The 26,891-nt window shown below is 35.6% G+C and overlaps 1 protein-coding gene across 1 annotated transcript in view; it reads left to right on the top strand.

Annotated features, from left to right (window-relative positions):
* MACROD2 (mono-ADP ribosylhydrolase 2) overlaps positions 1-26,891 on the top strand; it is a 1,842,294-nt gene that overhangs the window by 68,061 nt on the left and 1,747,342 nt on the right. Inside the window, exon 3 of the mRNA XM_084887643.1 lies at positions 2,414-2,521. Within this exon, the coding sequence (XP_084743769.1) occupies positions 2,414-2,521 (108 nt within the window). The remainder of the gene's footprint in view (positions 1-2,413; positions 2,522-26,891) is intronic.

The raw sequence follows: 26,891 nt of genomic DNA, 5'->3' as shown, positions 1-26,891 counted from the left end.
GTTGCCTCTTAGTCTAATCTGGGACAGAAATCATTCGCCAGAGTGGGTGGGGTCACTGCAAGCCTCCAAAAATTTGGGAATATGTAACCTCCCGGAGGAAGGAGCTCTCTCTCTCTCTCTCCCTCTCTCTCTCTCTCTCTCTCTCTCTCTCTCTCTCTCTCTCTCTCTCTCTCTCTCTCTTTTAAATATATATTTTATTGATTTTGTACAGAGAGGAAGGGAGAGAGATAGAGAGTTAGAAACATCGATGAGAGAGAGTCATCGATCAGCTGCCTCTTGCACACCCCCTACTGGGGATATGCCTGCAACCAAGGTACATGCCCTTAACCGGAATCGAACCTGGGACCCTTCAGTCCCCAAGCCGACGCTCTATCCATTGAGCCAAACCGGTTTTGGCTCTCTCTCTCTCTTTGGCTCTCGACTCTCTGTTCATCTGGCTTTGCTCCTACCCATGTTCCCTCGATAGCCATCTGGTCCTGGAGGGACTATTAGAATCTAGACATTTAAAGACCTCTCAGTGAATTGAGGTTCAGAGTGCAATAGACTGATGGACTATAGCTAGGAATACAAACTAAGCTAGTCTGATGCTGGATTAGGCTATGAAGACATGGAATGGAAATTCCGGACATTTAGGCTTTAATCCTAGCTCTACTGAAAGCAAAATGAGACTTTTTCTTTGGAGGGGCAGAGTGAAACAGGACCTTGGAAACTAAGGGGTTTGATCACACAGAAATAAAGCTTTTAACAATATTTTTTTCTCCTATATGAATCTGAGAAAATTCTTTTTCTCACGACATCGCAAGAAGCTCACTTCCAGCAACAATGGATGGAGACAAAGAGAGCTCCCACCAATAACAAGGACACATACAAGATTCTCCCATGAATGCATAAATAAGGGGAATAACAAATCAATGTTTCTGTATTTTCTCTCTGTCTCTATCTCTTCCTCCCTCCTCTTCCTCTCTCTCTCTTAAAAAAAAATGCAACTAGAGGATGGATTAGTAATCCTTAACTCTTTCACCCAAGTTTAAACAATTAACCTTCCACTTTCATTTAGGAGATGCTTTTCAAATTAATGCCTGATGGAATTCTGAACCTCATTTCACCGAGAGATCTTTAAATGTCTAGATTCAAATAGTCCGAATATCCAGAAATTTTTGTCAAAGCCAGCAAGTATTTATTGTCACCCAACAATCTTTAATTGGAAATAGGTCTTTTTAATTTGGTAAAAAGTAGTAAGAATCGAAATTGATTGGATGTGGAATTCAAGATCTTCTGGCTCAAAGTCTTTGAGCCAGTCACTGGCAGCTTGGTAAGAGCACAAAAAGTCCAATCTCTTTCACTGATAAAGAATAGAAATGACAACAACAATAATAAATATATTGATACTTGATTGAAAACAATTTTTTCTTTGGTTACTGGGGCCCAAAGACAATACAAGTGACATAACATGTCACATCTAATCACTCAGATATCTCAAATTGTATGCTCATCTGAGAGTATCATAGTGAATTAATAGCATTATCATCCCCATTGAAAGATTTGCACAAATCATGAATATTTTAAAAAATTGGAGTCCATAAATCAGTTTTTTGAGAGATATCTTAAAAAGCTTTTAAAGCATAACATTTCATTGTATTTTAATTTCATATAGCTTTGTTTATGTCTTAACTACTATTTGTTTAAAAGAAAATGCAGGTTATATTATTTCTCTAAAACATTTTAAAATGTCAGCTTTTAAAATGCAGGTTATATTATTTCTCTAAAACATTTAAAAATGTAATTTTTAACTTTTAATTATACTACCTTGCTGGATGTTGTGTGCAGGACAGAGCTATTTCTCTTTTAAATCTAGCAGTGCCTTCTAGAGTCAAAGGTTAATATAATTTAAGAAATGAGTAGTTTTACACATTCAAATATTCTTAATCTATTTCATTCTGAGAGATGGCTTGTTAGAAGTAGCAAAGAGCTGAACCTAAATGTTTTTGTTCTGAGTAAATATTATTTTCAATAATGTCTTTTAGGTAACTGAACAAAATAGAAATAAACTAATTCACTGTAGAAATTATTTTGTCTTGGTATTTGTGCATATTTTTCATATCTCCTTGTAAAACTGGTGATACATAATTTTATTTCAAAATTGACATTTTAATAACAATAATAAACATTGATTTTTTGGTTGACCAATATAACATGCCTACATTTATTGAGTGCTTATTATATACATGATACCACATTTGTATTTAGGAATATTCAATATGTGGAAAATAAGCCACACCCCTGATAACTTACACATTTATTTTCACTTGTCTAATATAAATAGAGTGTGACTCATATTGGCTTTCTATCAAAATTGTATTTATTAAATTAATTAAGAATATTACTATTAATATATATTTCTTTTTTATTACAGAAGAAAATACTCAGGAAACATCACAAGTGAAGAAAAATTTGAGTGAAAAAGTTTCTCTCTATAGAGGTGACATCACATTGCTAGAGGTAGATGCTATAGTCAATGCGGGTGAGTAGTTGATTTTTAAAAAAATGTATTTGTTATACAAGTATTTCTTATTTAAAAATATATATTTAAAAACAGGAATATTAATATTGTAGAAAAAGATATCTTTTCTGGTATAGAAATGTCATATGTATTTTTCTGCTTAAGGATTTATTTTTGTGTATGTGCTATAGTTAATGTGCTGACTCTACATAGTAGAGAAGAGGATACTGGAGCAATGGAAAGGTAACCGATTTCACAGAAAGTTCTTTGGAAAGAAATTTAGCAGCTGTATTACTGCTGGTTTTATGCTTGAGGTAACAATTGGCCAACATAAAAACAAGTTTATTAAGCTTTTAAACAAATAATAGGTTATAAAGACATGATTGAATTATACTATACAAAAATAAATGTAAAGAAGTTTTTTTCTGTGATTTCCAAACCTCAGTTATTTGGTTTCAACTTTTCATGTTAGTCATGAATGATTTATTTTACTTTAATAATCAATTACCTAAGACATTTTCACATTTGAACACTGAAAAATAACAGTATATGGTGGTCTGGATCTCCCATGTATTTTATTATGTGACTATATATCGAGAAATATGTAAAAGTTGTGTATCCTTAAAAATATATGTTGGCTTTATTTAAAAAGATGATTTCAATAAGAGAAGAGGACTGTTGCAATCAGAGAAGGATGACTATTGCAATAGGAAGAACCACTTCAACTCTGAGGTCTATAAACACCTTAAAGGTCAAGCAAAATAGTTCCCCCCCCCCCCCCGAGAAGAATGAATAGGCTAAATAGGCTAAAAATAATTGGGTGTGGAGCAAGGGGGTAAATTTGTAGCATGATCAGACAGTGGATCAGGGAATGTTTTCCCCTGAGGTCAACCGATTCTTGAGAGGGGTCATCAAGTAGGGACTGTTCACCTTCCATTTTCAAGAGTGGGTCAAAACTCAGAGGACTAAACCTGACTAAAATTTGATCAAATCTAGGCATTGATGGGGACATCCAGAATGGTTGATGGGGACAAATAGTTCAGCTAATCATTTATGAGTTAAAGAATGGAAATTTGTAGAGTCTATGCCTTGGTTTTGTCATGGGTCACAGGGGGTTGTCCATGAGTTTATCTAACTTATATAAGAAAGAGTCTGTGTGTGAGGGTGTGTGTGTGTGTGTGTGTGTGTGTGTGTGTGTGTGTGTGTGTGAATTTCTTGAATGTTCCTGTTTTCCAGGGATACAGGATTCAGGTAAAGTTCAAGTTTGTCTTAAGGTTCTCTCTGATAATGAATAAATTCACACAGTATAGTAGGAACATGCCTTGATAGGTAAATAAAAGGGTGTCATGAAGAACTGTAACATTGTTCACCATACAGCGTGGTTCTGGCAGCTTAGCAGGAAGTCTGGAAGCCTAGCCAACTTATTCTTCCCTCAGAGTTGGCTGTCAGTCATTTGTACTATATCTGCTTTGCCATGATTAGAGCTCAGTTTTTCACTTTCTCTTCTTCTGATACCTCTGTACTTCCTTTCTCATCTGCTTCCTCTCAAAAGAGAGAGGATCTTTCTGGTGATTTATGAATCACTTCCTTTGGATAGAATTCCATCTTCAGATTATCTTGCAGGTTACATGTCTCCCTTATATCTAGTTTTCGTAGACTGTTCATTTGTTGTCTGGGTATCAAGATGCCTTTCCCTGGTCTGTGGGGCCTCTGGAGGAGACATGTCCTTGGAAGGTCTCATAAACTCTTCTTCAGTACAAAGGTTTAATCAGATACCACTGTAGTTATTAAGTTGTCAGTGGTTTATTATGCTGTTAATTCTATAAATGTGAGCTTTAATTTAAAAATATTTATCTATTTTTAAAAACTTATTGTGGTGACATTGGTTAATAAGATTAGATAGGTTTCCCCATCAGCTGGAAGGCTCAGTTTGTTGGAGCATCATTCTTTACACCATAAAGGTTGTGGGTGTGATTCTTGATTAGGGCACATACCTAGGTTGTGTGTTTGATCTCCATGGGGCTGCATATGAGAGGCAACCAGTTGATGTTTCTCTCTCTCACTTTCTCTTTCCTCCTTCCTCTCTCTAAAAATTAATAAACATATCTTTGAGTGAGGATTAAAAATATTATATAGGTATCAAGTATACAGTTCTATGGTACATCGTTTGCATATTGTGTTTACCACACAAAATATTTTTCTGTTACCATATATTTGATTCCCTTTACCCTTTAATATTCATCCACTTCCCTCTTGTAACTGCCATGCTGTTATCTGCATCTATGTGTTTTTGTTTGTTCATTTGTTTCTTTCAGTTTCAGATCCCACATAAGAGTAAAATCATATGGTTCTTGACTTTTTCTGTCTTATTTCTTTGTTTTCCTTTTTATTGAATTTATTGGGGTGACACTTGTTAACAAATATTAAATAAATATACAGTTTCAGTTGCACGCTTTTATATCATCTGTACATTGTATTGTATGTTTACCATCCCAAATTAAGTCTCTGTTCATAACCATTTTCTGTCTGACTTATTTCACTTAGTATGATAGTCTCAAGATCTTTAAAAACTCGTGTGTGTGTGTGTGTGTGTGTGTGTGTGTACAACAAACTTTCTATATATTCTTGTAATTTTTAGCCATTGATTCTAATTTTTTTCTGTGAAGCACAACTGATTACATGTAGTTTCTTCTTAAATACCTGAAGACCACTTTTCATGAGTTGTCTCTTATTATTGCATAATATTGAATTGCCATGTTAGCACACTTAATAATAGCAGTAATTCTTGGGTTTTGTTAAATATAAACCTATTTATCTCCCTCTTGAGACTGCAGACTGGTATCTTTCCATTTTTATGTTACTTCCTATAGCAATATCCTTCTCTTATGTTCTTAATAAACACTTGATATTGTTGAAATGAACTACAAGCAATTGAATTTGTAGCACTTCTGACTAATAACACATTCAGCACTGGGGGCTTGATACAATGAACCAGATTGGCTCTGATTTTTAAAAAATGATTTATAAATAATAAAAAATACTTTTTACTAGTATTTTTTATTGAAATAAAATAAAATGGTGTGAAACAGGAAAACATCACTAACATGAAAACATTTCATCACTATTTCGATTCTTTGTCATGGCCTATAAAGTATGTGTAATTTTTTGTAGTTGACACAAACCTAGTGTACAATGTTTTAATGAATCAATATGAAGCCAGAAAGCAACTTTCACTCTGTCCCAAAAACCATTTGGCACGTTTTAGCTCATCTCTCTGGCTGTGATGATTATAATTTGGCCATGTTCTATATCTCACAAGGAAACCTCATCAGGGTAGATGGAAAAGAGATGCCAAATGTACAGTGTAATGACTATTTATAGCTTTCTGCTGTGCAGTTTGTCTGCCTAGTGTGTAGGGAAAGGAACAGCTGTTAACCTTCCCAGTGAACAAGATAACATGGCAGGAGACCTATGGGCTGCCTCTAGTGAAAAGGAAAGAGAGGCAGTATCTATCGCCAAGGTGCCAGAGCAGCCCAGTCATCACTTCTATCCAACTCCCAATGTTCTCTTTCCATGTCCGTATTATTAGTACATTGGAATGCCTGAGCTCAGTTGCCATGAATCAAATAATTCAGTGTCTTAATATTTTCCTAATAAAATGTTTTGAATTTCCTTAGATTTCTTTAAATGTAATGCAGATGAGCCTTTTATATATTATATTCTTCTCTGTAGGAAACAATGCATATTTGATATATTTTAATGAAACATTTTGTAGGCAGTAGGGTACACAGGAGAGTAGCACAAATTCAAATTCAGGTTCTTGTACCAACGGCCATCTTTTGTTTGCTTAAACTTTTATGTTGAAATAATTATAGGAAATTATAAAAATAGTACAAAGAATCCTTTCTACCTTTCACCTTCACCTGTATAAGCCTTCTCCCAAGGTAATATCATCCTATGCAATCCTATACAATAAAAAGCTAATATGAAAATTGTCCCCTTGACTGGGAGTTTGACCAGGGGGCGGGACCAGCTAGCCAACCACCTGTGGCCCCTCCTCCTGGCCAGCCCTGCCCACCTTGATCTGGGCGGCACCTGCTGGCCAACCTCCCATGTCCCCTCCACCCAACTGGCCTGGCTCGACTGGCCTTAATTGGGGCAGGCCAGCCAGATCCCACCCATGCATGAATTCATGCACTGGGCCTCTAGTATAACTATAATACAATATCGAAACCAGGAAATTGACATTGATACATTATTATTAACTAGTCTATAGACGTTATTTACTTTTTACCATTGTTAACTTGCACTCATGTGTGTGTATGTGTAGTTTTGTTCCAGGTATAGATTCTCATTTTCTCTCAGGCTATCCCTTTGTAGTGTCATCCATCTCTCTATCCTTCTCCAGTTCTTTATCTCTATAATTTTGCCATTTTGAGAAAGTTATATAAATGGAATCAGATAGCTTGTAAATTTATGAGATTGAATTTTTACTAAGCATAAAGCCCTTGAGGTCCATTCAGAATGTGACATGTATCAGTAGTTCATTCCTTTTTATTCTGAGTAGTGGTCCATTGCATGGGTATACCAAAGTTTGTTCAGCCACTCACCAATTGGAGGATACTTGATTCTCCTCAGTGTTTTGCAATAACTAATAGAGCTGCTATAAAGATTCATACAGACAGGTTTTTGAATGTAGTTGCATATAGGATGATCTGTTTACTGTGACTAGGTCCTTGTATTATTTTTCACTAAGCCTGTTGATCAAAGAATTTTGTTCTTTGCTGGAACTTGGGAGAGAATACATCATTCTAATTTATAGTTCAGAATTATATTTTTGGAGACAATTTCACCTGTACCACAATCACAGAAAAATATTTTGAAGGAGATATAAGTTTTATTCACTTGTGAATTATAGGCTGAGTAATGAAAAAATGGTTAACTTTCCAATTCTAATGGGCTGGCTTTGGCTAAAGATTAATTCAATTTGCCATAAAAAGACTTTTAAAATGGATAGTAAAGAAGGATGATTTGTTTATTTAATTATTCCTGTACCTACTCTAACATGCCAAGGACAGGTATATTTACATTGTGTGAATCATAGGTCATGTAGTGATATTTTAATGAATGCATAAGATATATTATGACAAATCATTTTATAGCATTTCATAGTGAACAATCCATCTTAAGGCTTGTGTAAGTGAAGAAATACTAAAGAGAAAAATGTAAATGTTGTTTTCCTATAGCTGAGGATGAGAAATTAGGGTTCTTTTATGTAGTTTTTTATTGGAATTATATAAATGTAATACGTTTTCCTCTCATAGATAGCAGCACTTAGGAATAAATAACTATCATACTATGAAAGTACTCCTACTACTATTGCTAATATTACTATTACAACTCTTCTTTGGGGAAGATCAAAACCAGTTTTAGGAATGACAGTCTCAAAGCTACATTTGGGAAAAAAGGCAGCCAGGAAAAAACATCATAAGGTTTCTTTCCACATGTGAGATTCATAGAAAGTCTCTCATTTTGCAGAAATATATAAAAAAAAAATAATCTTGTAATGTAGTGTTTTTTATTTAATTTAAAATTTATTTATTTTTATTGTTGACACTATTATAGCTAGCTCCCATTTCCCCCAAACTTTACCCACTTCCCCTAATCCCTGCCACTCCTCCCCTGGCTTTCACCATTTTGTTGTCTGTGCCTATGGGCTATGTATATATCCTTTGACTGCTCTCTTCACCTTCTTTTATTCAATACCCTTTCACTTCTCCCCTCTGACCTCTGTCAGACTGTTCTATGTATACATGATTCTGGTTCTGTTTTGTTCATCAGTTTATTTTGTTCATTAGATTCCACTTACTCGTGAGATTATATGGTATTTATCTTTCTCTGATTGGCTTATTTTGCTTAGCATATAATCTGCAGGTAAATCCATGCTGTGGCAGTGGGTAAGAGTTCCTTCTCTATAGCCACATAGTATTCTATTGTGTAAATGTACCATAACTTTTTTTATCCATTCCTCTATTGATGGTAACTTGAGCTGGTTTCAGATCTTGGCTATTGTAAATTAAGCTGATATGAACATAAGGGTGTAACTATTCTTTCTGATTGGTGTTTTGGGATTCTTAGGATGTATTCCTAGAAGTGGGGTCACTGCATCAAAGGGTACTTCCATTTTAAATATTTTGAGCAATCTCCATACTGCTTTCTATAGTGGCTGTACCATTTTGCATTCTCACAAAAAGTGCACATGGTTTTCTTTGTATCTGCATCTCATTAGCACTTGTTGTTTGTTGATTTACTAAATTATTTGTCTTCCTGTTATTGAGTTGTATAAATTCTTCATATATTTTTGAAATGAACCCCTTTTCAGCTGTATCATTGGCAAATATGTTCTCTCATGCAGTGGGTTCCCTTTCATTTTGATGATGGTTCATTTTGCTATGAAGAAGCTCTCTAGTTTGATGTAGTCCATTTGTTTATTTTTTCCTTTGTTTCCTTTGCCCTAGGAGATATATGGATAACAATATTATTATGCAAGATGTCTGAGATTTTATTGCCTATGTTTTCTTCTAGGATTTTTATGGTTTTATGATTTATAGTTAAGTATTCAATCATTTTGGGTTTATTCTTGTGTATGCTGTAAGTTGGTGGTCTAATTTCATTTTTTTTGCATGTACCTGTCCAATTTTCTCAATATCATTTTTTAAAAATATATTTTATTGATTTTTTACAGAGAGGAAGAGAGAGGGATAGAAAGCTAGAAACATTAATGAGAGAGATTCATCAATCAGCTGCCTCCTGCACACCCCCAATTGGGGATGTGCCTGCAACCAAGGTACATGCCCTTGACCAGAATCGAACCCGGGACCTTTCGGTCCGCAGGCCGAAGCTCTATCCACTGAGCCAAACCGGTTTCAGCCCAACATCATTTTTTGATGAAACTGTTTTTACTCCATTATATGCTCTTGCCTTCTTTGTCAAATATTAATTATCCATAAAGTTGCCGGTTGATCTCTGGGCTCTCTGTTCTGTCCCATTGGTCAATATATCTGTTCTGTGCCAGTACCAGGCTGCTTTGATTACAATGCCTTTAGAGCAGGGGTCCTCAAACTTTTTAAAGTGGGGGCCAGATCACGGTCCCTCAGAGAGCTGGAGGGCCGGACTATATGAACTACTAATTCCTACTGTAACACCTTGGCTGCGCTCACTGCCCAAAAAACCTGGCGGGCAGGATCAGACTCCCCTGGGGGCTGCATGTGGCCCGCGGGCCGTAGTTTGAAGACCCCTGCTTTAGAGTATAGTTTGATATCCTCTAATTTTGCTCTTCTCTTTTAAGATTGCTGAGGCTATTCAGCGTCTTTTTTGATTCTATATAAACCTAGAATAGGCCAATGGTATTTAATTAATAGGAATTGCATTGAATCTATAGATTGCTTTAGGTAGTATGGACTTTTTATTTTGTTAATTCTTTCAATCCATGAACAGTACCTTCCTCTTGTTTGTATTTCCTCTATTTCTGTTTTTCAATGTTCTATAGTTTTCTGAGTACTGGTCATTTTCTTCCTTAGTTAAGTTTATTCATAGGTACTTTATTTTTTGTTGTTGCAATAGTAAGTGGGATTGCTCTCTTAGTTACTTTTTTTGTTAGTTCATTATCAATAATAATAAAAGCATAATATGCTAATTAGACCAGACTAATTAGTAAAAATTAGAAAGGACAAAGCTGGGGCTATGAGGGAAGCCTGGGTCCCAGGTGCCAGAGGGGAGCCCAAATCCCAGGTGCCAGAGGGAAGCCAGTGCCAGCAGCTAGGGGAAGGAAGGCCTACTTTTGCATGAATTTCATGCATTGGGCCTCTAGTTGGTATATAAAAATGCCCATAATTTCTGGGTATTAATTTTGTATTCTGCTACAGTTTTACTTCTTTTTTTTTTCTCTCCCCAATTTGAATGCCTTTTATTTATCCCTCTTGTCTGATTGCATTGGCTAGGACTTCCTATACTATGTTGAGTAGGAGTGGTGAAAGCAGACATACCTGTCTTGTTCCTAACTTTGAGGGAAACACTTTTAGTTTTTGCCCATTAAGTATGATGTTGGCTGTAGGTTTGACATATATGACATTTATTATGTGGAGATATGACCCCTATATTTGTATTTTGCTGAGAGTTTTTATCATAAAAGGGTGCTGGATTTTATCAAATGATTTTTCTGCATCTTGTGACGAGATCATGTGATTTTATCTTTCATTTTGTTTATGTGATGTATCACATTCATTGATTTGTTAATATTTTATTAGTCTAGCATCTCCAGAATAAATCCTACTTGATCATGGTGTATGATCTTTTTAATGTATTGTTGGGTCTGGTTTGCTAATATTGTGTTGAGAATTTTAGCATCTATGTTCATCAGGGATATTGGCCTATAATTATTTTTTCTTTGCACTGTTTTTATCTGGTTTTGGAATTAGGATAATGCAGCCCTTGTAAAAGAGCTTGAAATCTTCCCTACTTTTGAATTTTTTGGAATAGTTTGAAGCAGATAGGTGTTAGTTCCTCTTTAAATGTTTGTGTAAAATTTGCCTATGAAGCCATCCAATCCAGGACTTTGGTTTGCTGGGAGTTTTTATTTATTATTATTTTACTACTGCTTCAATTTCATTAGTTGTTATTGGTCTATTCAGGTTTTCAGATTCTTTCTGATTTACTTTTGGAAGACTGTATGTTTCTAGGAATTTGTTCATTTCATCTAGGTTTTCCAATTTGTTGGCATATGGTAGTTCCTAGTATTTTGTTGCTATGTTTTGTATTTCTGTGATGTCAGTTGTTACTTCTCCTCCTTTATTTCTGATTTTATTTATTTGGGCTCTTTATCTTTGTTTCTTGATGACTCTGGCTAAAGTTTCATCAATCTTGTTTATCTTTTCATAGAATCAGCTCTTAATTTATATTTATTTATTTATTTATTTAATATATTTTATTGATTTTTTTACAGAGAGGAAGAGAGAGGGATAGAGAGTTAGGAACATCGATGAGAGAGAATCATTGATCAGCTGCCTCTTGCACACCCCCCACTGGGGATGTGCCCGCAACCAAGGTACATGCCCTTGACCAGAATCAAACCTGGGACCTTACAGTCTGCAGGCCGACACTCCATCCACTGAGCCAAACTGGTTTTGGCTTAATTTATTTTTGTACAGTATTGTGTTTTTAGTCTATGTTACTTATTTATTTCACTCTGATTTTTAATGCCTTTTTTTGTTTAATTTTTATTGATTTCAGAGAAAGGAAGAAGGTAGAGGGAGAGATAGAAACATCAGTGATGAGAGAGAACTATCCATTGACTTCCTCTTGCACACCCCCTGCTGGGGATCAGGCTCACAAACTAGGCATGCGCCCTGCTTGGGAATTGGACTGTGACGTTTTCATTCATGGGTTAATACTCAACCACTGAGCCACACTGGTCAGGCTTACTCTGTTATTTATTATTTCTTTCTACTTACTCTGGGTTTTGCTTGTTATTCTTTTTCTAGTTCTTTAAGGTGCCTTAATGATTGGTTATTTGAGGTTTTTCTGGTTTCTTGCTATAGCCCCAGCCTATGTTGGTGACTCCTCACCAGGGCTTAAAATCCACGATGGGGTGAGCAGAATTCCAGAGGGCTGGGAGAGTGGGATACTGGAGGGTAGAGGTAGTGGCTTTTTTCTAGGCTGATGCCACTTGGTGAGGGTTATTCTAAGAAAAATACCTGCCATAGTATCAGAAGTTGGACTAAGTCTCTCAGTGCCACTTTCCATGTAGACTGGGCCGATAGGAATGAGACTGTAGAGGAGGGAACCAGTCCCCTGGGAGGGTAAGAAGCTGTTCTTGTATTAGGATGAGGAGATTGGGAAAGTCATTTATAATTCTGGTGGTAGTTAACAATAAATACAAAAACTGTCTGTCATAGTTTCATTTTTATAATTGAATGAATTATCAGAAGTCAGTTCTGGTAAATCTAATTAAAAGTTGACCTTTATAATGATGGTAGATGACATTTCATGAGGCCCAGGGGCTGTCTACCTTATGTGTATCTAATTTGGAATTCTCAATTCTTTTTTACGTAAATAATTTAAAAAATTATACAGTAAAATTGAAGAATTTTTGCTGCCTACTTCTACTAATTTTAACTAAAGGGAATGTATATGAAGTGTATATTTTGTTACATATAAAGGTCAACTTAATTTCTAAATGTTATTTTCCTTCTTTATTTGTGACTTCCGAGGAGCTGTTACCTGTGGGTTGAAAAACATCTGGATAATACTCACTGTGTTCTATTGACTGAATATAATTGTAGTCATTTGACTGTTGGTTTACTTAATATTTATTTAGTTAAGGCCTTGGTAGGTATGTGTATGAAAATGGAAAAATGATATTGATCTCTGAATTCCAATAATTAATTCATATAAAAATTACTCTCCATAAATAATAGTGAAGAAAAATAGTTTATCAATAGAAAGTATATATCCTCCCCTGGCTAGTGTGGCTTGGTTGGTTGTCCCTTACACCAAAAGGTGTGGGCTCTTTTTCCTGTCAGGGCATATATCCAGGTTGCAGGTTTGATCCCCAGTTTTAGTGCAACTGATTGATATTTCTCTCTCACATCAATGTTTTGTTTTCTCTCTCTCTCTCTCTCTCTCTTTCTCTCTCTCTCTCTCTCTCTCTCTCTCTCTCTCTCTCTCTCTCTCTCTCTCAATAAATAGATATCCTTGCATTTTCATGAAATAAAAACTATACTAAACTTTAGCAGTTTTAGAAAACTTACTGGTTTTTATTAACTTTGTGTTTGATGAATGGTCCTTCATGAAGTAAATTTTACATATACTTAAAAAGGACAGAGTCAATGCTTGATACTTGAATAAGAACAATATTATTTATAGCTCAGACTTGGTTCTTTTTGATTGAAAATGGTTTATTAAACTTGGTGTTATAAAAAGGAAAAATGTAGCCATTATGGTAAGAAGGAAAGGTTGATAATTATTTTCAACATTCTTAGCTGGTTTTGCTTTCTAGTTGTAGAAGCAGCTCATGCTTGCTTCAGAATAAGGACAGGGATATTTTATTTTGACAAACAATCAGTGCAAAGGCAGTGGCTGTTCCACTATATTTTTTTTTTGTGTGTTTTTTTTTAACTGTTTAAAGAAACAAATTTTTGGCATAAAACTTCCCCAGCTTCTTTTGACTTTGGGTTACAATCTGATTTGCTTTTTAGGGTTTAATTTTATGATACACCACACCTATATTTTATCTAAAACGAAACTTCACAGTAGAGGGATATTTTTCTACAGTAGATTGTGAATGGAATAAATACCAGAGAATTACATTTAAATGAATGTGTCAGTATAGAAATGTTGAATAGGCGAGGCACACCTCCCTACATCAACAACTTGTTAATGTGCAATCAGTCCCTGCAGTTGCTATAAACTTGGAGCTTAATGAACAGGTGGAGAAAGAGGATGAATCCCAATCCAAAATGGATCTGACAGCTTATTAGGCAATTTCAGTGATCACTAATCTATTTCGTTTGGCAACTTAATTTATCACACAGTTATAATTTTCATCCCATGAGTTTCCAGGTGGAAATTAATTCAGAAACATGCCCCGTACTATGGGGTTGGAGAGACCTGTTTAAGCTTTGTGAGGACATTTAGAAATAAGGTATTTTAAATGCATAGAACAGGAATCTCTTAAAATTCCACTTGTATATTCAGGTCTTCCTTAAAATGTATAAATGAGAGTATATCATAACCGTGAACTAAGGTTTATTTGTTTCTATAAGAAATTCCTAAATTAAACATACAATTTTTTTTCATTTTAATTCATTGGCGAAATAACTACTAAAATAGGTTAAATAATCTTGTGAATATAATTCTATCTTTATATATAGAAAAATTACTGGTCTTGAACATATTTTATGGTATCCACAACAAAAACTAATGAGCAAAATAAAATATTTCTTAAATTATTTCTTACATTTTCTGAGTACTTACAAATTCTCTAGTCAGACCGATTTGCAGCTCATCATTTTATTTATTATAAAATGCATATTAAAGCAGTATTCTTTAACAGGAAGGAAGAAATGCAACCTTTCAGCTCATACTCTGACTCTGTTTAAAATTTGCAAGGATGAGCTTCAATAATTGAGCTTGCTTAGGACCTGGCTATGGTTTAAGATAAGTTCAAAACCAGAAATACATTTTATTCACTTTTTAAATACTTGATTTATACTGCATGGACAGTGAAATTGAATATTGATTCTTGAAAAACAAATGTGTCTTGTAAAAAATGACAGAATAAAAGAACACAATAAACCTGATAGAGTGAGTGATGTCCGAAGCTTAAAGATAGGAGCCTCCTCCTAAGATGTCATCTTCTCTCGGCATCTGTAACTCTGAGGGTGTTGGAATGAAATGCTAGAGGAGATTAGTTGTGAACTGTTACATTTTATAAGAAGATTGAGGAACTCTGGTAAATCATGTCAAAGAAGGAATTTGAGGAATGAGGAATGGAACACAAGATCAATAAGATCTATGATATAACTCTAGGGAGGGACACTAGGGAATTCCTTATAACTTCTCAAGCCCTGAAGCACCTTCAAGAAGAATTTAAGTTAGTGAAAAAGAATTGAGATGACAGGAAACCACAAACTGGCATAACACTATCATTGATTGGATGTGTCAGGCAAACTGGAGCTATCATTCTCATGACTAGGTTGATTAAAGTAATGTCTTCATAATCTAGAGAGGCTCAGTGTTAAAAAAATTCTGGCACCTTTCCCAAGTCCCTTCTCTGAGTTTTTGGCATTCTTCCTTGGAACACTTTGCAGACTTGTCATTTCAGAAACTGGACTTTCATTTTTACCTTTCAAGGAGAATGGTCACTGAGTCTAGTACTAGTCCTTGGAAAGCAAGCTAAAATAAAATAAAAAAATAGTCAAGGCATTATTTGACTTTTCTGTTCTTTCCTATGAGAGTAATGATTGTGTTTAACTTCAGTAGGCATCAGAATCACTGTGAGGCTGGTTTTAAATGATGATTCCCTGTCTCTATCACCTGAAGATTCAGGTTCAGTAGGTATAAGAGGTGCTCTTGGAATCTCCAATTTACAAGCTTCTGATGCAGCGGTTCTGATATTGGAGTCTGTGTCCTCTTCTTTGGGAATAATTTCCCTAAAACCTAGGTCTTAGAGCAGTGGTCGGCAAACCGCAGCTTGAGAGCCACATGTGACTCTTTGGCCCCTTGAGTGTTCTAATGCCCCTTCTTCAATATAGACTCGCCCAGGCCAGAAAACTGACTTCTGTGCATGGGCCACGAAGTTTCAATCGCACTTTACATGTGTGTCTGCACGTGGTATTTTGTGGAAGAGTCACACTCAAGGAGCCAAAGAGCCGCATGTGGCTCGCGAGTGCATGAATCTTATGCACTGGGCCTCTAGTGTATACATAAGCAACTATATGCTACAGAGCTAATGACAAATGGCATTGGAAAAATATAAGCCAAGTGTCAGGGAAGGATTAATTATTGTGAATATGAACACCAGGAAAGACTTTATGGGTCTTTATACTAAAGTCTCAAGGCTTTAGGTCTATAAAGCTTTGAGGAGAATAGTATTTCAGTAGGCAGAGAGACAAGAAATTGAAAGAACAAAGGCTTTAGGCATGAGAAAGTGTGGCCTGTTGGGGAGATAGTGCATCAGGTCAGTTTTTTGCTTGTGGCTCTATGAAAATATTGGACAAGGAGTAAGGAGACTGGGGTTCAAATACTGTTATGGACCCGATCAGCTAGGTATTGGTGAACCTCCATTATATGTTTATATGTATCATTTTCTTTATTGGTTCTAATCTTTGGTTTATCTTTTTTTTGCTTTGCTGACTTGTCTCAAAGGATAGTGGGTAGTATTCCCTATGGTAACTTTATGGACTATCTCTGATTTACTCCCATACCAATAACCCATTAATAATTCAGTAGGGAGCAGGGACCGGTTTGGCTCAGAGCGTCGGCCTGCGGACTGAGGGGTCCCGGGTTCGATTCCGGTCAAGGACATGTACCTTGGTTGCGGGCACATCCCCAGTGGGGGGCATGCAGGAGGCAGCTGGTCGATGTTTCTCTCTCATTGACGTTTCTGACTCTCTGTCCCTCTCAATTCCTCTCTGTGTAAAATCAATAAAATATATATATAAAAAATATAATTTAGTAGGGAAAGTAATAGAGTTTCAGTGATAGGTTGAAAAACACACTGCTTCCTGCTCTCCCCACTCTCCCTTTAAAAAAGAATATTCACCTTGGGAGTTTATGAATATTACCTTCGATGGTTGATGTGATTAAGTTAAGGATCTTGAGATTTGACTACACACAGAGGAAAAGGCCATGTGAAGACAGAGATGAGAGATTTGAAGATGCTCGCCTTAAAGATTAGAGTGATGTGGCAATAGAGAAAGAATACTGCAGCCACCAGAGGCTGGAATTGGTGAGGGGCCTTTTCCCTAGAGTCTACCGAAGGAGAGTAGTCCTGCTAAAACCTTGGTTTCTACCCAGTGAAACTGATTTTGGACTTCTGGTCTCCAGAACTGTGAGAGAATAAATGTGTTTTGTTTTAAGCCTTGTAGTTTGTGGCATTTTAATAGCAGTTTTAGGCAACTAATACGGTTGTTAAGAAGTTAAGCTTTGAAATTAGAATGATAGAAATCTTGTTGTTAGTGACCTTAAACTAGTTCCTTAGATTTCTAAGTGCTTATAGAGTAATTCTGAGGAGGAAATTACCAACCATGTATGTATGTGGTTTATATGGTCTCTAGTTCCTGGTACATATCATAAACTGCTTAATAACTGTTCAATACAATGGTAATGGTGATGGTGATGATGTTGCCGATGCCAATGGTAAGAGGAGTAATATAAAACAAAAGGGAGGAAACCCAAATGGATCCATTGTGCTCTGTAAGAATTTCTAATGAATAAACTACAGATTTGTTACTTCTGAGTAATTTATAGTGTCCTATGTAAATGGCAATTAGTAAAACCTCCAATAAAAAGCCATTTAGTGTAATGGGATTTTATAACAAAAATTCCTCAAGTTGTGTTTATGTTCCATGAGGAAAACAGTGAGAAATCTTATCTTTTTGGATGAAGCTCCTTTTTATTTTTATTTTCTTTTGTTTAACTTATGGTTCTTCAGATAGCCCGAAGCTTGGAAGGAGACACCTTTGATACAAAAACTCTAGTTTGGTAGCTGGCAAAGGTGATCTCAGTAGAGATACAATGTGTTCATCAATTAGAAGGTCATATAGTTTTTAATTCTTCCAACCATTCTAGGAGTCCGAGTGGAATGGAGATTTACGTCTGCCTGGCATGGTTAAATGGTTCTGTGTCAACCTGTGAACTAGGAGTTCATGTTCGATTTCTAGTCAGGGCACATGCCCAGGTTGCAGATTTGATCCCTAGTGTGGGGAGTGCAAGAGGCAGCTGATCAATGATTCTCATCATTGACATTTCTCTCTCTCTCTCTCTCTCTCTCTCTCTCTCTCTCTCTCTCTCTCTCTCTCTCTCTCTCTCTCTCTCTCTCTTTCTCTCCTCTCTCCTCTCTCTCTCTCTTCCTCTCTAAACTCAATAAAAATATTTTTAAAAAAGAAATTGAGATTTATATCTTTATTTAGTGCTAAATGTGGCTACTCATAACAATGATCAGGAGTAGAAAAAGATCAAAACCAAAAAATATATAAAACATAAATACATAAATGTTCCTTATGAAAATTGAGATCCCTTAAGTAACCTTACTGTCCAAATTTTGGGTGTTAAAACATTATCCTTCAAACATAAAATAGGCCACTCTGTTAGTGAGTCAAGCTATTGTTAGATCAGTAGATACCCTGAGCCATATGTGCAGGCATTGGGTACATCGACTTTAATCGCGATAGAACTGATGCAATTTAAGAATCAGGTGTGTCTGATTTGTGAGTTTTTAGAATTCAGTCTCTTGGCAGCAGTGACAGGTTTCATTCTGCTGTAGTGGGTAGACTTGAGGTAGTGAAATATTTTATTCATTCTGTCAGGTTGAGACTTCCACCGATGAGTGAACTATTACTTAGAGGATTTTTTCTTCTCAGCAATTATTAAAATACAATTGATAGATGAAATCTCACTATCGTACTCAACTCTATAGGTACTATGTTTTTAACTATGCATACATACTTATGATAAAGTTTAATTTATAAATTAGGCATAGTAAGAGATTAACAATAATAACTAGTAAAACAGAGCAATAAACTATAATAACAAATATATGCATGTGGTATCTCCCTTGCTGATAACTGAGATGAGTATTAAGTGACTAATGGGCAGATAACATATATAACGTGGACACCCTTGATAAAGGGATAATTCATATCTGGGAGGAACAGAGCAGGATAGCTAAATATTTCATCCTGCTACTCAGAATGGCACATAATTATTGTTTATTTCTGCCATTTTCCATGTAATAGTTTCAGATCATGGTTGACTTGTGGGTAAATGAAACTGCAGAAAATGAAACCACAGATAACAGGGAACTACTTTATTTTATTTATTTATTTTTATGAGAGAGAGAGAGAGAGAGAGAGAGAGAGAGAGAGAGAGAGAGAGAGAGAGAGAGAGGATGAGAGAAACAGAGAAACATCCATGTCAGATAACATCAGTCAGCTACCTCCCACATGTGCCCTGACTGGGGATCAGGGCACCTTTTGGACGACACTTCAACCAATAGAGCCATACTGGCCAGGTTGGAGATTACTGTATTTAAATTTTTTCTACTGGCAAACACTTTGCTCCTTGAAGGAATATATGTTTGAATAGAAGACATTACATAGATGGACAGTATACTGTACAGAAATTCTGTACAACTATATAATGCTTCCATCTGTTAATTTCTCACTTTTGTCATGTGGCTGTCCTGTCTTAGGTTCCTGACGCTATCTTACACCCTCCCCTGCAAAGTCAACATCCATAGGACCCACAACACTCCTTTCCAGTGTGAGAGGAATACTTCTTCCAAATGTTTGCATCATCTTCTTCCAAATTGTAGTTTAACTCAGGCTGGCACCAAAGTAGTATTTTTTAATAAGCTTGTCATCACACAAGAGAATGAGGCTATCTCTGTAGCCTGGTATCATAGACAAATTAGTTTGTGCTCTGTAAAAATGCAGAGAATAAGGTACATATTTCAGTTCTTGAAGCATAGTCACCACCATAATCTGCTGACTTTGCCAGAAAGTATTTGATTCTTAACATATGAGCCCTATTTTAACCAAACCTATTTTGAATGTCACAAAACTTCAAGTAATTCATACCTTTTCATTGTTTATATAAAGCACCATTTTTTTGGTCCCTGATAAATCTAGTTATCTTTTCAATGTGTACCCTACTCATGACTATTTCTGGGTATCTCACCAAACTGTGTCTCAGTTGCCATCTGGCATTGGCCAATAATCTCTCTCCTACTCAAGCTTTCCTTGTTTGAAGGAGTCTCAACTTCACTGGCATGCAGTATCCATGGTGAAGAGGTGAGGGCGAAAACGATGACCCCTTCCTCCCTGCCCCCTCTCCATGCTTCACCTGGTCACCTACACCTTCCCCCCAAATCTTCCAGCTCTATATGTTGGTAGTCTTTTTTTTTTTTTTAAATCAATCTTTATTGTTCACATTATTACAAAGGTTCCTCATTTCTTCCCCCCTCCACCAGGTTCCCACCCCACCCTCCGCCCCCTCCCCATCCCCCATTGTCCTCATCCATAGGTGCACAGTTTATGTTCTGTTGGTAGTCTTTTTAAGAGAAGAAAATAGCAAGTCATGTTTCCCCAGACATCAAGCTACCTGAAGAAGGCTCCTAAAGTAGAGGGGTTCTAAGACAAACCCTAAAATTTGAAGACACATGTAATCATCCTTGTGGCATCCACATACATTGTGTAGACTGATGGATGTCAGTGAGTATTTCTGTCAGGTTTAAGTCTTAGGCAGGAGAGGGGAGGGAAGAATCTAAGAATGAAAAAAAAAATGGTGAAGAGGTTTACGTAAAGGGCAAGGAAATAAAATTGATATGTCTGTAATCAGCAGTGGTAACATTTTCCCAACAATTGTTATAAATATAGCTTAGTAATTGCCTTAGGATACTTACCTTTCCTTACTGGCATTTAGAATATATCCTTTTCCTCCTTGTTTCTAGTTTCTGTTATGCGCAGTTAATTTTGGAAAAGAATAAGAAGTATATATGCTGGTTCCAGTGGTATTTGTTTTTTTTTTTTTTTTTTTTTTTTTCCTCTTGAACTATACTTTGCTCCCTAAAACAAATGACAGGCTTCAATGGATAAATTGTTTCTGCTATTATATAAATTGAGTATAAGTTGCATGTGACTCCTATTGCATGCAGTAAATTCTCCTAGAGGAAATGTGACCCAAATAAGAACATTTTATTGAATGTTTCTTGAAATTGGTATAGAGTTATTTTTCCTCTCCTTTCGATTTTTTTATGCTTCATTGAATTGAAATGTTATTATTTCATCTCATGCATTATGCCATCTTTAGAAGAGATGTGAAATAATGTGAACTACTTTTTCAATTACATATCCAATAAGACTAGAAATTAAATAGGGACTTAATGGGTTAATGTGCTACTTCCCCCTTTATTTCCTACGTCCTAGATTTCAGCATTAGCTCAAGTGGCTACTTAAAATCACCCTTCTCTTATCCTTGTTTCTAATAGAGTTGTTATTCTATTTAAAACTGTTATCACACAACTTGTTATAATTGTTTGGAATTTTTTGCATGATACTAGAACTAAAATGTCAAACATGTGTAGGTTATAGTTATAAAATAATGAACCACAATGAGATATTAGTGGATACTCAGCAGGATGGCTATAATTTAAAAAAGGAGAGGGGAATAAAAAGTCTTGGAGGGATGTAGAGAATTGAGAACCCTCATGTATTCTGGTGGAATGTAAAATGGTGAAGCTTCTGTGAAAAAATTTTTTGTCAGTTACTCAAAAATTTAAACATAAAATTATCATATGACTCACTAATTCTGCTCCTACATGTATGCCCAAGAGAACTGAAAACATTTGTCCACACAAAAGTTTGCACATGAATAAGTAGCTTTATTCAGCTAGCCAAAAGACAGAAACAACCCAATGTCTATCAATTGATGAATGGGTAAACAAAATGTAGTTTATCCAGACAATGGAATGTTACTTAGCCATTTAAAGGAATGAAATATTGAAACATATTACAATATGTATGAACCTCAAGAATATTATTATGAATTTAAAAAGCCAGATACAAAAGGTCATTTATATGAAATATCTAGAATGGGTAATAGAGACAGAAAGCAGAATAGTTATAGCTAGAGGCTGGGAGGAGGTGGGAGATAGGGAGTAAATGCTTAATGAGTATGTTGTTTTCTTTGGGGGTGATGAAGTGTTTTTGAACTAAATAGAGGTAGTAATTGCATAAAATTTTGAATATGCTAAACACCACTGAATTATTTACATTAAAAATATTAATTTTATGTTATATAAATTTTACCTCAATAAAAAAATAACTAATTCTCACAGAAGTGAGTGTAAAATTTTAAAATATTGATAGGTATTCACTCCTTTTAGTCTTTTTGGGTAAATCTTGTATAGTTTCAGACTTAGGCAATCTTTTTGGAGGTAAGATTAAAAAAATGTTTGATCATGTTCTAAACACAAAATATGTGCTCAAGATAAACAAAAATAGAAAATTAAAATTATTTTAATTGTACCAATTACAAAGAATAACTGTTAACACTTTTGTATATGCCTTTTCTATGCTTTTTTCAATGTGTATTACATATACACATTCTCTACAAATACAGATATCCAAAAAATGTATTCACACTGTAACACCTTGATAGCTCAATTTTGAAAATGAAATGTGTTTTAATAAACAATGTCTTTATAATTATTCAAAGTGTGTGAATACATTTTTGGGACTTAATAGGATTATATTGAACATTCTATCACTTAATGTATTATATAATAACTAAAGGCCCAGTGCATGAAATTTGACATTTTATTGAATGCCATAGAGTAAGGTATGGAGAAATGGAACTGAACTTGCATGCCCTTTTGGAGTGTGTCACTTTCTCCAAATCCCCATGTGTACCAATCTGGAAGCTCTCAGAACCTTTTAGGATTTCATTGAGGCTTCATTACATATGTTTGATTGGTTAAATTATTGGTGTTGGAAAGCCAGTTTCAGCCCAATCCCGCAGGCCTCTAGTATTATGACAAAAGGTGCTCTTGTTAAAGGACAGCAGAAAAAATGGTATGAGACAGCTTCCTGAGTCAGAGATAGAGGGCTGTCATCTCCTCAGTTCTTGTCATTTTCATAGGAAATATTTCAAATGAGCGACATCAAACAGCAGCTGTAATAAAGCAATCAAATGTATTAGATAGGCAAGGAAAGCAAATTTATTAAAAATACAATTGGCACCCTAGCCGGTTTGGCTTAGTGGATAAAGCATCGGCCCATGGACTAAAAGGTTCGGGTTCAATTCTGGTCAAGGGCACATGCCTGGGTTGTGGGATCCCTAGTAAGGGGTATGCAGGAGGCAGAAAATCAATGATTCTCTTCATTGATATTTCTATTTCTCTCTCCTTTCCTCTCTGAAATCAATAAAAAATATATTTAAAAAATACACTTGGCATAAAGCACAAGTGGATAATCAGTTAATTTGAGTGTGTGCCCAGAGGGGGTTTGTGGAGTTTTATACCCTTCTGTCCACAGGTTTCAAGGTTCCTTTGCTAGATATCTTGGGCATACACTAGATTTCAAGATATCCCTTTTACTTTGTTGTAGTTTTCCAAGAATTTATGAGAACATCTTTCAAGTTCCAAGACTACTGACTTTTTATTCAGTGAGTGAGATAAAACTCTATTTTTTCCCCTTCTCCTTTCCCCTTCTGCCTTAGCAGTTCGAGGGTGAGTTAAGCTTTGTGTTTTCTGGCTAGAGAGGAGAGGTATTAACCATTGCTTTCAAGTGTCCTTGATTGGGGAAGATAAAGTCTTACTGCAAGCTGGTTATAAGCCGCCCAAACTGGCTTTGTTTAATTTTCTTGTCTCAGTTTCTCTATTTCTTCTGCCCAGGAATATTCTTAGCTTTGTGCTATCTTTAGCTTATTTTTCAAAAGTTTACACACTCTTATTGTTTTTATTATTCAGGATGTTTTAAGGGTTTGAGGACCTATACGTCAGGAACTGTGGACAAAGACCAAGTATATGAGAAATATATATTTGGTCACTGAAATGTATGAATGACAGTAATGTAAATGCCATAAAATATCAAGGATGGGGTGGCTTAAACAACAAAATTTATTTTCTTAAAATTTTGAAAGCTATAAGTCCAAGATCAAGGTATTGTCAGGTTTTGTTTTCCCTGGGGCCCCTTGTAGAAGGCTGCCTTCTGTGTCCTCCCATAGCCTTTTCCCTGTGTGCACATCCCTCGTGGCTCTACATGGCCTAATTGCCTCTTCCTATAATGGCACCCATCAGATTAAATTAGTGCTCACCCTAATGGCCTCATTTTAATTTAATTACCTCTTTGAAGGTCCTATCTCCAAATATAGTCACATTCTAAGGCTCTAGGTATTAGGATTACAACATGTGAATTTTGGAGGGACACAATTCAGTACATAACACATTACAAAACTGAGAAAGATTATTTCATTGCGTTTAGAAGAATCTTACTGTGTGGACTCAATTAAACTGAGTTATCCAAGTCTATCAAGAGCTAGATTTTCTTACATATGTTCGGGATGGCTCTAATTTAGGACAGGAGAGAATCAAACAATGTAAGATGCAAAAACAGTAGGAAAAACATTTGAAGATAAATGACCCAATTAAAAAATGGGCAATGGATCTAAATAGAATCTTCTCAAAAGAAGACAGAAGGAAGGCCAAGAGGCACATGAAAACATGCTCAAAGTCACTAATTATCCGAGAGATGCAAATCAAAACAACAATGCGGTACCATCTCACACCTGTCAGAATGGCCAACATCAACAAATCAACAAATGACAAGTGTTGTTGAGGTTGCTGAGAAAAAGGAACCCTCGTGCACTGCTGGTGGGAATGCAGACTGGTGCAACCACTGTGGAGAACAGTATAGTGCTTCCTCAAAAAACTGAAAATGGAACTCCCATTTGACCCAGTAATCCCATTTTTAGGAATATATCCCAAGAAGCTAGAAACACCAATCAGAAAGGATATATGCACCCCTATGTTCATAGCAGCACAATTTACAATAGCTAGGATTTGGAAACAGCCTAGGTGCCCATCAGCAGATGATTGGATCCAAAAACTATGGTACATCTATACAATGGAATATTATGCTGCCATAAAAAAGAAGGAATTCTCATCATTTTCAGCAACCTGGATGGAATTGGAGAACATCATGCTGAGTGAAATAAGCCAGTTAATGAAAGAGAAACACCACATGACCTCACTCATTTATGGATGATAAAGAAAATTATAAACTGAAGAACCAAAAGATAGATATAGAGACAGTAAAGCAGCAACCAGACTGTCAAATTACAGCAGGAAGGTTAGGGAGATCTGGGGGAGATAAGAGATCAACCGAAGGACTTATATACATGCATATAAGTACAACCAATGGACACAAAACTCTGGGGAGGGAGGGCTTTTAAGAGAGGGGGGGCAATGGTATATGTACAAAGATAATAATTTAATAAAAAAAATTAAAATAAATAAATAAATAAAAATTTAAAAAGAGCAAAAAAAAAAGAAATGACTTTGTAATTTAAAAAAATAAATAAAAATTAAAAACTCAGGAAAAAAATAAAATAAAACAAAACAAAAAAACAGGGAAATATTTACATTTAGTATAGGAAAATTCATTAACGGGATCTATTTCTACTACTTTGATGGCTTGAAGTGAAATAGCAATATTTTTAGCAGTTCATAATTAAACAGGCTTGTTAATGAGTAGCTTCTGGAGATCAGAAGAGTTCAGGTTCTACCTTTTCTTTGGAACTAAATAGAGATATTTCTTTCAATAGGAACAAACTGGGATACATTTATCATGTTTTAAAAAATAAATTATAAAACTTCAGGCTAGTGGAATAATTTGAGATTTTTAAAAAAATATATATTTTATTGATTTTGTAGGAGAGGAAGGGAGAGAGATAGAGAGTTAGAAACATCGATGAGAGAGAGTCATCGATCAGCTGCCTCTTGCACACCCTACATGCCCTTGACCAGAATCGAACCCAGGACCCTTCAGTCCCCAAGCCGACGCTCTATCCATTGAGCCAAACCGGTCCCGGCTAGTGGAATAATTTTAAAAGAGAATATCTTTTCAAGGAGCAAGTTTTGTTTGATTTTTTATCTTCAAGATCTATGAATATAGAAACTGAAAAATTGTCAGAAGTTTTAACATGTTTCCATGTTGGATAATATTTATGATTTCCTTCAAATGTGAACTTTTTCCTTTGGACAGGGAATGAGGATTTATTTTCTGAGGTATATATTTAACTTTTAAAATCTAAGTTGAAATACATTTCAAATGAAATATTATTTCTTATCATTTCTCCTGTTTAAAACAAACATACTCTTTAGCCTTTATATGTCAACAATCAAGTATTAAAACCAACTAAATTCACCCAGAGTAAGCTAGATTAATTTGAGCATTTTTATATAGGTTAAATAGCCATTTGCTTATGAGGAATCCCTTAAATTCAGCTTTGCAAGAAATAGTATGATTATCTTAAGCATGTCTGTCTCTCAAAATGATTTGGATAAAATATCAGAAAATGTGAATTTAAGTGTTCCATTTGAAATCCAGTTAAGCTTTTTATTATTCACACCAAGGAAAAAATGGCATAGGCATATTGACTCCCAAGAAGCCTTTAATTCAAAAGTTACTTTTTGTTAGAATTTCAAGCATTAGGGGTAAGAGTGTGCCTCATGTCCTATGACTTTATTGACAACCTTTAAATTTAAGTGTGTGTGTAGGAAGGAACGTTTACCTTCTAGGAGTTTGAGCTGGTTAAATTGACATGACAGATCAGCAGGAGAAAAGCAAATTTTGAATGTATAGGAGCCCCACAAACACATGAAGGCTCTCTGATAGGCAGTTGAGGCTTATATGACATCGTGAGCTAAGGAGAAGGGGTTGGGAACTGGTGTTCAAAAGTAATGAAGACAATTCACAGCAAGATGGAAAGAGCAAACGTTTGGTAAACAAATGTTGGCCATGTCATGCAGAGACAATGGGACATGGAGAGGACTTTGAAAATAAAGGCCCTGCTGGGTTCCCCCTAGTTTACTTAACTTAGCCCATAC

The sequence above is a fragment of the Pipistrellus hanaki genome, assembly GCF_964339955.1.
Source record: "Pipistrellus hanaki genome assembly, chromosome: 6".
NCBI classification, from domain to species: domain Eukaryota; kingdom Metazoa; phylum Chordata; class Mammalia; order Chiroptera; family Vespertilionidae; genus Pipistrellus; species Pipistrellus hanaki.
Note: the sequence above shows the minus strand (reverse complement) of the source record. Positions and strands in the feature narration are given on the sequence as shown.